This window comes from Capsella rubella, unplaced genomic scaffold (genome assembly GCF_000375325.1).
Source record: "Capsella rubella cultivar Monte Gargano unplaced genomic scaffold, Caprub1_0 scaffold_1, whole genome shotgun sequence".
NCBI classification, from domain to species: Eukaryota; Viridiplantae; Streptophyta; class Magnoliopsida; order Brassicales; family Brassicaceae; genus Capsella; species Capsella rubella.
Genome location: NW_006238923.1, coordinates 15498449 through 15514324, shown reverse-complemented (window position 1 = coordinate 15514324; position 15876 = coordinate 15498449). Strand labels below are relative to the sequence as shown.

General features: G+C 36.4%; 2 protein-coding genes and 1 pseudogene across 3 annotated transcripts in view; 1 reads left to right on the top strand and 2 right to left on the bottom strand.

The window, feature by feature from the left end:
* Positions 1–1858: 1858 nt before the first annotated feature.
* On the bottom strand, positions 1859–5609 carry LOC17898185 (annotated as a pseudogene).
* A 3195-nt stretch (positions 5610–8804) lies between these two features.
* Positions 8805–9277, top strand: LOC17898127 (outer envelope pore protein 24A, chloroplastic). The gene is made up of 2 exons (XM_006306448.1): positions 8805–9008; positions 9107–9277. The coding sequence occupies exons 1-2, from the start codon at positions 8805–8807 to the stop codon at positions 9275–9277; spliced, it is 375 nt and encodes a 124-aa protein (XP_006306510.1).
* A 4713-nt stretch (positions 9278–13990) lies between these two features.
* LOC17898128 (probable E3 ubiquitin-protein ligase RHG1A) overlaps positions 13991–15876 on the bottom strand; it is a 3899-nt gene continuing 2013 nt past the window's right edge. For both annotated transcript variants that reach the window (XM_023789549.1, XM_006304837.2), the window contains exons 2-6: positions 15269–15876; positions 15067–15117; positions 14796–14894; positions 14585–14725; positions 13991–14508 (exon numbers count right to left, since the gene is read on the bottom strand). The exon at positions 15269–15876 is cut by the window's right edge and continues 1047 nt beyond it. In XM_023789549.1, coding sequence (XP_023645317.1) covers positions 14356–14508; positions 14585–14725; positions 14796–14894; positions 15067–15117; positions 15269–15876 — 1052 coding nt within the window. In that variant the 3' untranslated portion in view covers positions 13991–14355. The remainder of the gene's footprint in view (positions 14509–14584; positions 14726–14795; positions 14895–15066; positions 15118–15268) is intronic.

Genomic DNA, 15876 nt, shown 5'->3' with positions numbered 1-15876 from the left:
CCAAACGCTAGGCTTCCTCCCATCCTCATCAACAGCTCCTTCCCACTTTGAGAAAACCACTCGTACAAGTTTCAAAGCTATACGAAGAAAAACAAAGAAGAATTGGTCTTACGGTCTTACTCCTCCTGCTGTAATCATGGCTGCATTTTCCAACTCGAGGCGAAGCTAGAAGAAGCAAGTATAACACTACTCTCATCATGGTTGTTACTAGAGACAAAACCCTTTCCATCTCCAGGCCCGGCTCAAGTGGGTAGGGCAGAGGGGTGACGGCCTAAGGGCCCGTGAAGAAAAAAAAAATTTAAGGAGAAAAAGGGCCCAATTTTTTTTTTTAGTGTTAAAGGGCCCAATTTCAGAGGAGAGGAGCAAACATATCTACTAGGTGCTAAATGTCTTAGAGGGTGTCCCTCACCACTCCATTCAGAATTGGAAGCGTTATAATGGGCTATGGAGAATATTCTTATAAAAAAGATTGATTGTCATACTTTTGAATCAGATTGTGCCGAGCTTATTGCAAAGGTACAAGACCCACAAGAGTGGTCAGCATTCTCCAACCTCTTAGCCGATTTTCTACTGTTACGTGCATCATTTCCGTCGTTTTCTTTAACTAAGATTTCTCGTACTTGTAATTCAAAAGCAGATTGTCTGGCTCATTTTTCCAGATCTCTTGATTCGGAAGTTACTTTTGTAAACAACTTTCCTCTAGTTTGCGTTACCAACTATGGAGTGCAATTTTAATAAATGTGTGGTTGATTAAAAAAAAAAAAAAGGCCCAATTTTTTTTCCCTATGTATAAAGGTCCGCTTTTAGTTAAAAAAAATAAAGAAAAAACACATTTGTTAAAAAAATATTAGAAATAGAAGGCCTAATTTTTAGGTTTTTAACTTTTTATGTTAGTAAGGCAAAAAAAAAAAAAAGAAATTTCATATTTAAAGGGTCCAAAATTTTTTTTTTGCTCTAGGGCCTTTGTTTTTGTTGGATCAGGGCTGTTCATCTCTATGACTATCTCCACATGCGACTAGTCTTGGTTTTAGCTGTTACCAGATTAACTGTCCTTATAGGACGAATTGGAATTAAGAAGATAAAAATGTTTACGTTACTATTACTATATGTCAATTATATTTCTTCTTTTTACATTTTACAATTAGGGAGTGAATAAAAGGATTTACCATTAGGGGGTCAATTCAAGTATTATTTCTCCTGCACAGCTACAGGTGTCGAACAGGCCGGCCCGCGTCTATGTAGGCCTCCCCGAGATGGGCATAATTTTTCTTTGGACCATGACGGGCCGGTCCGCTAGGACTGCGGAAAAAACCTATGTCTAATCTCATCCCGCTAAGCCCAATGAATTAGCGGATCGGCCAGTGGACCTCTATTTAATAGTTTAAAAATAAATAAAAGTATAATTTTATTTTTAAAAAATTAATTACCAATTTCAAAATTTAAAATAACTTTTAAATTCTCTTTCTATAAATATTTTAATTTCAAAACATAAAATTCGTTACATAAATAACTTTTTCACATATTATATTTTGTAATATATTTTTTAATAACATTTATTTATAATCAAATTTTTTTAGCCCGCAGGCCAGCCCTCCAATTTACGAGCATAACCCGCTAAAATCCGCAACTCGTATGGACTTGTCCGCCAGACCTGTTTTTTAAGAGACTTAAGAGACATATATGTCTATGTCCACTTCTCTTAACAGACTTAAGAGACATATATGTCTATGTCCACCCTGGTAGTACCACTTGGCCTAAGCCCACGGGCTAGTCGGCACAGATGACAAGTGTCGACTCTCGGCTGATTCTGTGAAGAACATGTTACATCCTTGAATCAAAGAACATACATAGCTTTTGCTAACTTGAATATATCCGATTTGGATATAAGATAGATATGAAATTTTACATAATCAATCGTCCATAAAAATCTATAATAATTAGCTTACAAGACAGAGTAATATCATAAGAAGAAGAACCCAACAAATTGGTAAAATTAACATTTATCCAAACAAACTCAGAAGAACCCAAGTTTTTTTTTCTTAGCTTCTCCATTTCTTTCTATCTCCTCTCTCAGTTACTTCCTTCCCCTTCATTCCTATCTTTAAACCACCCAATCTCTACCTCTGAAACACCAAACTCCAAACGCAGACACCAACTTGCATACAGTGTTCTAATGAAGGCTGCAATGGTATTATAGAAGATTCAACAAAATGGTTAATACCAAACACAGCTTTCGATCAGTGTCTTCTTCGCTTATTTGCAGTGTTTATTCCCGTTGTTTTGCAAATTGGGCAAAGATTCTTCAGCTTCAGCCATTCTTTGATGCATTGGCTATGGAAGTTGTGACCACATTCAAGCGTTCCCATTTCTTCTCCTTCATTGTATTCCTCCTGCAGTCGCAAAGGTTAACAGGACCGCAACACAATAAAGAGGGACGTATGAAGAGGGGAGAACTGATATTGTTACCTGACAAATACAGCATGGTTCTACTTCTTGTGGAGATCTGTTGCTACTTTTGTATATCTGTTGCTTCAGTCGGTTTGATATGGTTTCCTCATTCAGACCGGTACAAACATCTCCAATCTGCTCTTCTAGAGACAACAACTCCTGCAGATTTTATACACACGGTTAATATGATGAGCGAAATAAATGATTTTGGGTTTGCTCTTGGATTTACCTCATATGTCATGTTGTCAACATCAAGTCGCATGTCTCTATATCGGTCATGAATATCCACCACACCTCGGGCCATCGTCTGATTGAGAAGCACAACATCCTGAATAAAGCAGCACCAAACAAAATAGAAAGATTAAACGACCATTAAGGCAAAATCTAGGTATGAGTAGATAGATATAGAAGACAAGTAGCATTTATTGTTGTTTTCATACATCAGTTTAGATTCTGCTATAGTAAAATCTTCATGTTTATACATAAATCGGAAACAGTACCTCAAGACGCAAGTTTCCTCCTCTACGCATGTGCTCCAAGACATGACGGATCTGTTCCCGAAAAAAAAACACAGTATCAGCTCAATCTTGGGCACTTGCTCAGAAAACTAAAGGGTTTTACTGTCGAATTTGAGCACAAAATCTAACATCACTATCCATAAGAAACACACAAGGGAACACTAATCTTGATTATGAAACTAACCTCTGATGCCCCCATTCTGCTTCTTCCTCGACTTGTGGATGCCAAGCCTCGCAAAGAATGCGGAATACCAGTTGCATGTTGCCCTTGTCTTGGAACTGATCTTGAGGAAGATCGAGTATGCACCTGAGAGGTGTTTTCACCAGCAGATTGAAGCACATATTCATCCGGAGAGGCAGGAGGGACCAAGGAACGAGCAGCAGCTCTCTGGTTTGTCGCAAGGGAAGTAAGCAATGACCTACGAAAGTGTTCAGATAAGTTTCTTTGATTATGTTGCGAGTTATTCTGGTACGGATTCCATGCTGGATTAGACGGTGACGGCTGAACACTTGTCCTGGATGAAGAAGATGCAACATGTCTAACACCACTTGGATTTCTGCTAGTATGACCAGGGGACACATTTCTCAGTTCAGGAGCTGGGACAAACAAGGGAATCTGAGATTGTTCCTTGTTTGTCTCGTTCATCTTGATGAAAAACATTTCTGTCAACAGGAGCAGCAGAACTTGATGATACAGCTGCTGCTACTGGGCTTGTGTTCCAGTGAAATGCAGGAGGCATGTGAGTAGCAGGGGCATTTGGGTTCTGAGAAGCAAAATTGCCTAAAGCATGTCCATATCTCCAGTCGATCAGTTGTTGATCTGCTGGTAGAAGCCCTGGTGAGTTCAAGGATGGAACAACCGGTCGTCTGAGAACACTTCCTGCAGCAAAGACCGATGGGCTTACAGTTTCTTGTTGATCGGTGGGATTAACCCGGATAGAGTAATTTCTACTAGAGCTCTCTGTGATGGTAGGAGTAGATTGATTTGGAACAGCACCAGATACCAAACCCCTTCGACCATGATCAAGAGATATATTTAGTTGAGTTGTTGCCATTACTGGGCTATAATCCGAAGGAGCTGAGATCCTAGAACTTGATTCTCCACGCTGGAACTCACGGAAAGCTCCGCTTGAAGAAGACTGACCAATGCTTGCATCAAGAGCTTTTCTTTTAAAACATGCACGACGCCCATCTACAGAGGAACCCACAGTAACACTGTTATCTGGGATAAGCCTAGACCTGAGTCCATTATCCTCAAAAAGACCAGGATGACCTGTGACCTGATTCATATCCTCAAGATGCTCATTATATTCTGCATTAAGATTGACATTCCGAACAGCACAATTGCCACTAGATGGTAGCAGAAACAAAGGGCTCAACTCAAGCTGGTCATTTCTATGTTCCTCTAAACGTCCAATACCCTTCCATTGTTCAGTATGACTAGTGACATCGTTCTTCGTACCACTAGAGCTAGCCTCCCCAATGTTAAACCTGTGTAAGTCGCGTTGCTCATGATAAACGGAATTTGCAGTAGTAGGATTCGTATTAGTATTTGAAATCATGAAATCCCGCAATCTATTATCATAACTGTGACTATTCTCCCAACGAATTTGCTGATCTATCACAGCATTACTAGATGTAGAACCATGCTCAAAGTTCAAAGCCTCTGATAAAGAACCGAGACTAGCCCTCTCTCCCTGCATCCTAGCGTTGTTAACACTTGACAATTCAAGAAACTCTCACCACTTTCCCCTGTAGCCAATGCTGGAAACTACAATAAAAAGGAGAAACGAAAATATCTTTCAATAACAAAGACAATTGCAGTCGCATTGAAGAACAAAAGGGGTTCTCACTCAGCCAAAGAAATTAGCAATTGAGCAATTCAAGTTACTAAAGCAAAAGCAATGTCTAATCTCAAGACCACAAAACCAACTACATTATCCAAGCCTTCTACTTAATCAATCAGATTACAAAATCCACACTTTCAACTTAACACCTAATCTCCAAAATCAAGAAACCTATTACAATCAATGGCACTTGCAACAGACATAAGCTATATAGCTAATGAAATCAATTAACACAAACCACAACAAGAACAGCATCACCAAACAAGACAAAGATCAAAACTTTTACAAAGTCTCGTATCAAAGAACCAGCACAGCTACATGAGGAACAAGAAACATTACTCGTAATCAAACAAACCAAAGCCCCTATTGGTTATCAAAGCCGCCAAGACAAAACAAAGAACAAAACTTTTCATAGAGAAATCAGACCAGAACTAAACAAAACAGAGAGAGATCCATTCAAAGACTCGATTTTTCATCATACCCTCCAAAGAGAAAGATTCAATTTGACATAACAATGAACAAAAACACACAAATATAAGAAGAAAAAAAAACAACAACCCACCAAATTCAATCGATCTGAGAAGGTTTTGGTTGAGATTTGAGAAGAAACGCTTAAAATAAATAAGAAAGACCAATGAAAGAGGAAACTGATTTGAGGAGAAAAGGAAAAAACAAAGAGAAGAGAGAAAGAAACCAAACCACTTTTGTTTCTCGAGAGAGAAGAAGAGGAAGATGAGAATTGAGGAAAGCGAAGAGAAGCACACAAACCAAATGAGAATAGAATCCGCAAGATTATATTATTATTATCATCATCATCACAGTAATAACATATATATAAGAATGAAAAAAAATCACATTTAATCAAACATTTAAAAAACTGACAAAATTAAAAATCAACAAATGGGAAAAGATGAAATTAAAAGACTGGAAATTTGGTTTTAAATAAAAAGTCAATAAAATAATTTAAGAACAGTTTCCAAAGCAAAAGAATTGAATACAAAAAATACACCAGAAAATAATAAAAACGTGAATTGTGTAAGTTGGCAAAAGTAAAAAACTGAGAAGTTGTCTTTGTCTCTTGTCTCTTGTCTCACGTCCCAACCAAACACAAGCACGCGGGGTCTTTGTTTGCTTAAATTTAAAGTTGAACCGAATCCAAAGCCAACTACACAAAAATTAATTAATAAATTACTAAACCGGTTTTTATGTGAAAGGACGTTGCATGTTTTTGAATTATCACTAGTAGGGCACGTAGGCACGTATCATAATGGTGTATGTGTTATTGATATACACGTTTGATACTATAGAGTATTATGATATACATGAAGTTTTTTAATTTAGTTAATTTTTAGTAAACTGATTAGATGTGAGATTTGTATATTATTATACTTTTGAAAGTTTTATATTTAATGGAAATATGTTTTCGTGAATTTGTGTTATTAACATTTATCATAGTGCCTAAAATAGTTTATAAGTAAATCTAATATATTAGTTACTATTTTATGAATTGTGATATATTTTCTTAGAAAACATGAGTTATACCTACCTCAAAAGGTTGAAAATGTATAAAATAAAGCTGGCTCTTTATTCTCATTTGATAAATTACAAAGTTGCTTTTATAATAAATCTAGACATAATATCCGAATGTGAAAATTTAACTTAAATTTATTTAAAAATATTAAATGGTTATGATGATTTTTAGGTATATGATTATTGTAAAATCTTTTCAAATTCTTTTAGGGAAGTTTGTGGATTTTATTTTTTATTATTTTGAAAGATTTGAGAGGATTTCTTTAGTTAGAAAATAAAAAATCTAAAAATGTCATGAATTTATGTAAGATTTTAAAATATTTTATAATAAATCATATGAACTTTCTTAAAATCATCTAAATCATATAAAAACTCAATTAAACTCAAATCACTTAAGAGTACTAGTTTTGATGAAACCCTTTTTAAAAAAAAATAAAAACCTTTGTAAACACTTTAAAACTCCTTATTAACTTCTAAAACCCTTTAATAACAATTATTAACTTTTAAAACCCTTAAGAAACTTTGTAAATCTTTATAAAAGAATTTTATAAATCTTTTAAAAAACATTTTAAAAATCCTTGTAAAAGAAATAGAAATATCGGATCCGAAATAAAAAAAAATATAGAAATATCCTAACGGGTCCGTATGTTTTCGGTGATGAATTCCCCTACTCGATTACTAAAATCTCTGAAGAAGCTGATGAAGACATCTTGATCAACACTTATGAAATCTCCAACTCGATTATTAAAATCCCAGAAACTTAACTTTCCCCCTTTCTAAAATCTCAAATGGAGTAAGAAGTGGCATTTACCCATCCTCCAGGAATTTATGAATCCGGAGGATATCCGTATCATTAAAGGCATGGCTATAAGTAAAACTTATAAGCCAGACCGATTGATATGGCATTATACAAAATCCGGAAAGTATACGGTTAAATCGGGATACTGGCTGGCGATAAATGAGGTAGAGAAGGCAGAAGTGTATCCAAACTATACTGCCTTGAAGGCGTATGCATGGCATATTCGAGCTCCACTAAAAATCAAACACTTTATGTGGCAAGTAGCCACTGGTACACTTCCGGTCATGGAACGCTTAGCCTATCGCAAGATTCAATGTGATATAATATGCAAAAAATGTAGTTCTGAAGTTGAGACGATCAATCATGCGCTTTTCGATTGTTCACAATCAAGGCGAATTTGGGACTTGTCGACAATTCCGATAGTACCAGGAGGTTTTCCTTATAATTCGAGATTCGCGAATCTGGATTTTATATTTTAGAGTGTGATCCCTCTTTTGAGGGAAAAGGAGAAAAAACATTTGTTCCCATGGATTTTATGGTTTATATGGAAGGATAGAAACAAAAAAGTGTTCCAAGGATTCCAGTCAGAACCGGTAGATATTATTAACCAGGCCCTAAGTGAGCAATTAATTTGGGAAGAGGCACATATTATACCGGCTGAAGTAACTGGACCACCAGAAGATATATCTACCCCTTCGCCAATCCTTCGATGTCGAATCGATGGTTCGTGGAAGTTGGGAGATCCTTTTTCTGGCCTGGGATGGTGGTGTTTCAGGGGTGAAGAGCAGACGTATCTACTAGGTGCTAAGTGTCTTAGAGGATGTCAGTCACCACTTCACTCTGAATTGGAAGCACTTATATGGGCTATGGAGAGTATTCTTTTAAGATGGATTGACTGTCATACTTTTGAAACTGATTATGCCGAGCTTATCGCAATGGTGCAGGACCATCAAGAGTGGCCAGCATTCTTTATCCCCTTAGATGATTTCCTTCGATTACATGCGTTATTTCCCACATTTTTGTTAACTAAGATTTCTCGTTCTTGTAATTCTAAAGCAGACTGTCTTGCTCGATCTTCCAGATCACTTGATTCGGAAGTTACTTTTGTAAACGATTTCTCTGCTGATTGGGCAACCAATCATGGTGTATTATTTTAATTAATGTGTGGTTGAAAAAAAAAAGAATCTCAAATCAATTTTTAAAAATCAAGAAGGAAGAAGATGAGTTAAGCGACGTCGTTTAACTTCTCTTTTTTGGTCTTTGTCGTGAAACAAAAACGACGTCGTTTCACATGTGGCGTCCACATAAGCATCCCCGTCTCTACTTTGGTATAGATTAGCACAAATTAACGAGTTTAGGTTGTTTATTAGATGTTTTGCTTATTTGATTGTGCACAACATGAAACATGAGGTAGGAATTGAAAATAGTAGTATAGGTAAGGTATGAAATGGTCGATTTTCCTTAATATGTTAGTGTATACCGTATATATTTAGTTTGGTTTGGTTCGGTTTAGGTTGGCAGGACTAATTTAAAAGTAATTTTTGAAATCAAATTGAATTTTGAAAAAATTGTAAATTCTTTAGAAAATACCCCCAACATTAGAACATGTTTTAAGAGAGAGGGTCAACGAGAAAAATACTCGGAAGCGGCGGCTATCGTGTGATGACGATGAAGGCTTCTTTTAAGGGAAAGTTCGATGTTGACAAGAGCAGTGGCACTGCTTCTCTTGCCTTCAACGCCGGTAATGTTAAGCTACGCGCCACCATGACTGATGCTGCCCTCGTCGTCGGCCCTAGCTTGAACGGTCTCTTTCTCGCCGTTGAGAAACCTGGATTCTTCATCATTGACTACAACGTCCCTAAAAAGGTCACTCCTTTATTCTTATTTCCAAATTCTGAAGTTAACCCTTTTAGCTCAAAACATATAAGAAGTGAGAAATAGATGAAATTGGTTTGGATTCTCAGAATCTGAGCAATTTGGAGAGTGTTTGTATGGATTCTCTGAATAAGAGTGAAATTGAACTAGAAAGTTTCAGTTTTTATGATGCAGATGTTATATACGGTTCAATATGTATGGATTCTCTGAAAATGAGTGAAATTGAACTAGAAAGTTTCGGATTACATAAGAATTCTTAAACTAAAGGGGGGTTATTGGTTCATGGAATTTAACGGATTTAGAAATCCAAACAAAAATCATATGTTACTTAATCATTGATTTTGAAATAATTATCAGAATCATGTGTTATTAGTTGTATGATTTATAAATACTAGTTGAAAGCCTATGTTATTCGTTTAGTGGTTTGTTTTTGGATTTTAAAATTCGCAATATGTTTTAAATAGATTTGAAATGATTTGATAGTGTAAAAAAAAGGATTGAAATCCAAGGATAAAACATGTATTTCAAAATCCATGTATTTTGATTTCGTAAATAATAAGATTCACAAATCCTATATGGATATACAAATCAATAAACCAATAATATCCCTTAAGTTTTACTTTTTTATTAAACCGATAAATAGTAAAACCGAAAAATGTGAACGGTAAACCGGAACGCCCACCCCTAAACCAAAAGACCAAAGATGGAAAAAGGCCTTATGATAGTAAACGAAAGTATCCCAAACGCTAGGCTTCCTCCCGTCTTCATCAACAGCTCCTTCCCACTTTTGACAAAACCGACAAAACTTAAAAGCTATACCATAGAATTAGAAAACATTAAGGAGAAGGTCTTAAGGTCTTACCTGAATAGAAGATATCCCTGCTCCGAAAGCGAAGCTCTCTAGGAAATCACTTCTGCTGTAAGAATTGCTGCATTTTCCAACTCCAGACGAAGATAGAAGAAGCAACACTATCATCATGATTACTGGAGACAAAACCCTTTCCATCTCTGTCTCCACCAGCGACTGTCCCTGGTTTGAGTTGTTTCCTGACTTATTGTCGTTTCTAAGACAATTCCAATTATAGATAAAAATATATTCTATGTATATTAACAGATAATCATTGTCAAAGAAAGAAAGAAAAAAAAAAGGTAATGTTTCAGATTTTTTTTTTTTATGTGGTTTTTAAGACAAATTGCATTAAAAGATAAAAAAAAGGGAATTATTTTTATTTGGATGTTTAATATAGTACATAATAAATTTTAATTGGAATAAAATTACATGTAATAATAATTTAAAATCGATAGAAGTAAGAGTTGTTATTTTTATGTCCACAATTTTGCAACAAAATTAAAATTTTAATTTTATCCCTATAATCTTAATTAATTATTTATTTTTCTTTAAAAAAGTTATCGGTTTTCTTGAAAACTTATGAAATCGGAATCACATTGACTATCTCTCCAACGGCGGCAGAAATGGTTTACAAGGAAGTGGTGATTTAAGAAGACGAGAGCTATGGCGGTGTTCTTTTTGTGATCGTGCGACTGATTTATAGCCAACATTATATTGTAATTAAAAGCTTCTTAAAGGGGTTTATTGTAATTTTCAATAAATCCTGAATTTAATTTTTATTTTTAGTTTACAATATCACTGTACATATTTTTCCCCGTCGATATGTGAATGAGTTTTAAAACTTGTGACACTCGCAACATCAAAATTAAAGCATGTGTAATGTCGCTATTGATTCCAACGACTCCCACTATACTGAAATCTCAGAAATGAAGAAGATTTAAACAAAATATAAGACCAACATTTAGATATCTTAGTCTTCTAAGATACCCCCTATAATGTTGCCCTAAAGGGGTTTTCTTATCCCAGTCGCAGACACTGCGACTACTTCCCCGAGTAGACCTTTTGTCTCATACAATTTTTTGACCACCAATATTTCTCTAGCCATGATTTTGTAATGACGGTAACTCTTAACTCGTTGATGATCGAACCAAGCCTTTGAGCGGCTACTCTCTCCCCAACAGTTCGTCTTGGCCATCCCCTTACTTTTTTCTCTTTGTTCTCTGATTATCAACGGCGGCTCTTTTAGGTCGAACACTGTTGCAGAGGTGGGCTTCCTCTCCTCTCCGGCGGCTTTTGGTGTGGTAGATCTGGTCTCAATGCATCTTGGAGGCTTCTTTCATCGTGGTTTGAGTTGCTTCTCCTTCATGGCTCTGGTCTTGTTAATTAGCACGATAACACTGGCAGGAGTTTAATGTGGCTACTCATGGCTCCGCGGCTAATGGTTTGGCTTTGAGAAGCGGCGAAAAGTCGAGATCTAGATTGGTGGGTTTGCTGCTTGTGAAGAGATTGACTGTGGATCTTGGAAAATCCTAGATGGTTAGTCATGGAGATCAAGAGCTGAAGGGTTGTTTGAGCCATCAACCGTCTTCAGTCGCCATGATTTGGATTCGCTTCACCAGATTAAGGATTGGTTTTCTCGAAAGGCTCAATGGTGAGCAAAATCGGAAAGGGGCGGTTCGATTTCGTGTTCACTCATCTTGCTAGGTAGAGGAAGCAAGGGATAGGGTCTCGGAGGTCGCAGCATAATCTATTCCGGGAGAAAGCTCCAGGAAACGGCGGGATGAGGCCTCAACATGCGGCAGGAACCGCTAACTCCATCCAAAGACTTGAGTTCCTCCTCCTCGATACAAAGGAGTAGTTCTTGTTAGCGACGGGAATGGTATATTATGTGTATTTTTTTTTCATTCAGAAACCATTAGGTCCTAAACATCCTAAGAAAAATAATACGAGCTTGCTTTTAGGATTTTTTCCTGGAGATAATAGGCCTGATTGGTTACGGTGGTACCTTTAGACTTTTGACATTTGAAGCTATACATTAGTTTGCTATAATTGTAGATTTTCTTATTATACTGTTTCGGCTGTGTAAATTAAAATTTTTTTAAAATTAAAATTATGTGCTTTAAGAAAAAGTGATTTGCACCGCCAAAAAATTGTTACAAAAATATTTTGGCTGTGTGAGTCAAAAAAGAAAATCAAAATTTTCTAGATTTTAATTGTTTTCTATTTAGATTTGCGGTGAAAGATTTTAAAGCCAAAACCCAAATATGTTATTATATTATTTTTGACATATGTTGGGAGGGAAACCTGCAAAAATCAACTTAGACTATTTGCTGGCAGCGTTTTTATACCTATGTTATAATACTCGGCAAAAATCAACCAAAACTCACTAAAAATTCAAATTCCCAATCTAAACTATATAAAATTAGCCAAAATCAACATATGTCAAAACGGTGGTAGTTAATAGCTTAACGTGAATGATTTAGTCGACACGTATATGATGTACATATATATAAAGTACATGTATGAGAGAACGAACCTTGTACTTGTGATATCCATCACAAGCTATGTCTCCATTATCCATCTTACCTGCCAAGTGTATGGGAGCAAACAAGATTAAAAAAAAAACTCTTTCAAAAGATATATATTATGTTAGAATACAACTAGTCTAGTTTATATGGGAAAATGAGTTATATCCCCTAAGAACTATCGTATTAAGGTAGATAGAGCCCGAGCTTTGATCCCAAAGTATATTTCCTAGAAAAAAAAAGTTTGATTCTTTTTTCTCCGTGAAATGAAAATTTTAAACTAATTTTGTCCTGAAACAAAAGTTCGAGATCTAATTACCACCGGTTGTTGGTTTACTGTTTACTTCAACTGAACCGCAATGAATTGCATATGGTTTTTGAATATTTTCAGTTCTTTTCAAAGCGATAAATCATAAAACCATAAAACCAAATATAACCAAATCGAATTAAACTAATTTTTAGTTTTTCTAAAACCGAAATATGAACGGTAACCCAGAAAACCCATTACGAGTCTAAAATCCAAAGACCAAAGATTGGAAAAAAGTCTTACGAGAGTGAAGGAAAGTATCCCAAACGCTAGGCTTCCTCCCATCTTCATCAACAGCTCCTTCCCACTTTGAGAAAACCAATCGTACAAGTTTCAAAGCTATACGAAGAAAAACAAAGAATTGGTCTTACGGTCTTACGTACCTGATAAGCAGATATCCCCGCTCCGAAAGAAAAGCTCTCCGGGAAATCACTCCTCCTGCTGTAATCATGGCTGCATTTTCCAACTCGAGATGAAGCTAGAAGAAGCAAGTATAACACTACTATCACCATGGTTGTTACGAGAGACAAAACCCTTTTCATCTCTATGACTATCTCCACGAGCGACTGGTCCTGGTTTTAGCTGTTACCAGATTAACTGTCCTTATAGGACGAATTGGAATTGAGAAGATAAAAATGTTTACGTTACTATTACTATATGTCAATTATATTTCTTTTTTTTTACATGTGGTGAATAAAAGGATTTACCATTAAGGGGTTAATTCAAGTACTATTTCTCCTCTACAGCTACATGTGTTAAACAGGCCGGTCCGCGTCTATCTAGGACTGTCCGAGATGGGCATTATTTTTCTTTGGACCATGACGGGCCGGTCCGCTAGGACTGCGGACAAAAAACCTATGTCCAATCTCATTCCGCTAAGCCCAACGAACTAGCGGATCGGCCAACAGACCTCTATTTAATAGTTTAAAAATAAATAAAAATATAATTTTATTTTTTAAAAATTAATTACCAATTTTAAAATTTAAAATAACTTTGAAATTCTCTATTTATAAATATTTTAATTTTAAAACATAAAATTCGTTACAAAAATCACTTTTCACATATTGTATTTTGTAATTATATTTTTTTTATAATTACATTTATTAAAAATCAAATTTTTGTAGCCCACAAGCCGACCTTCCAATTTACGAGCATAACCCGCAATTCGTATGGCCTTGTTCGCGAGCCCTTTTTTTAACGGACTTAAGATAAGTGCGACTCTCGGCTGATTCTGTGAAGAACATATTACATCCTTGAATCAAAGAACATGCATAGCTTTTGCTAAGTTGAATATCATCCAATTTGGATATAAGATAGATATGAAATTTTACATAATCAATCGTCCATAAAAATCTATAATAATTAGCTTACAAGACAGAGTAATATCATAAGAAGAAGAACCCAACAAATTGGTAAAATTATCCAAACAAATTCAGAAGAACTCAAGTTTTCTTTTTCTTAGCTTCTCCATTTCTTTCTATCTCCTCTCTCAGTTACTTCCTTCCCCTTCATTCCTATCTTTAAACCACCCAATCTCTACCTCTGAAACACCAAACTCCAAACGCAGACACCAACTTGCATACAGTGTTCTAATGAAGGCTGCAATGGTATTATAGAAGATTCAACAAAATGGTTAATACCCAACACAGCTTTCGATCAGTGTCTTCTTCGCTTATTTGCAGTGTTTATTCCCGTTGTTTTGCAAATTGGGCAAAGATTCTTCAGCTTCAGCCATTCTTTGATGCATTGGCTATGGAAGTTGTGACCACATTCAAGCGTTCCCATTTCTTCTCCTTCATTGTATTCCTCCTGCACTCGCAAAGGTTAACAGGACCGCAACACAATAAAGAGGGACGTATGAAGAGGGGAGAACTGATATTGTTACCTGACAAATACAGCATGGTTCTACTTCTTGTGGAGATCTGTTGCTACTTTTGTATATCTGTTGCTTCAGTCGGTTTGATATGGTTTCCTCATTCAGACCGGTACAAACATCTCCAATCTGCTCTTCTAGAGACAACAACTCCTGCAGATTTTATACACACGGTTAATATGATGAGCGAAATAAATGATTTTGGGTTTGCTCTTGGATTTACCTCATATGTCATGTTGTCAACATCAAGTCGCATGTCTCTATATCGGTCATGAATATCCACCACACCTCGGGCCATCGTCTGATTGAGAAGCACAACATCCTGAATAAAGCAGCACCAAACATAATAGAAAGATTAAACGACCATTAAGGTAAAATCTAGGTATGAGTAGATAAATATACAAGACAAGTAGCATTTATTGTTGTTTTCATACATCAGTTTAGATTCTGCTATAGTGAAATCTTCATGTTTATACATAAATCGGAAACAGTACCTCAAGACGCAAGTTTCCTCCTCTACGCATGTGCTCCAAGACATGACGGATCTGTTCCCGAAAAAAAAACACAGTATCAGCTCAATCTTGGGCACTTGCTCAGAAAACTAAAGAGTTTTACTGTCGAATTTGAGCACAAAATCTAACATCACTATCCATAAGAAACACACAAGGGAACACTAATCTTGATTATGAAACTAACCTCTGATGCCCCCATTCTGCTTCTTCCACGACTTGTGGATGCCAAGCCTCGCAAAGAATGCGGAATACCAGTTGCATGTTGTCCTTGTCTTGCAACTGGTCTTGAGGAAGCTCGAGTATGCACCTGAGAGGTGTTTTCACCAGCAGATTGAAGCACATGTTCATCCGGAGAGGCAGGAGGGACCAAGGAACGAGCAGCAGCTCTCTGGTTTGTCGCAAGGGAAGTAAGCAATGACCTACGAAAGTGTTCAGATAAGTTTCTTTGATTATGTTGCGAGTTATTCTGGTACGGATTCCATGCTGGATTAGATGGTGACGGCTGAACACTTGTGGATGAAGAAGATGCAACATGTCTAACACCACTTGGATTTCTGCTAGTATGACCAGGGGCCACATTTCTCAGTTCAGGAGCTGGGACAAACAAGGGAATCTGAAGATTGTTCCTTGTTTGTCTCGTTTCATCTTGATGAAAAACATTTCTGTCAACAGGAGCAGCAGAACTTGATGATACAGCTGCTGCTACTGGGCTTGTGTTCCAGCGAAATGCAGGAGGCATGTGAGTAGCAGGGGCATTTGGGTTCTGAGAAGCAAAATTGCCTAAAGCATGTC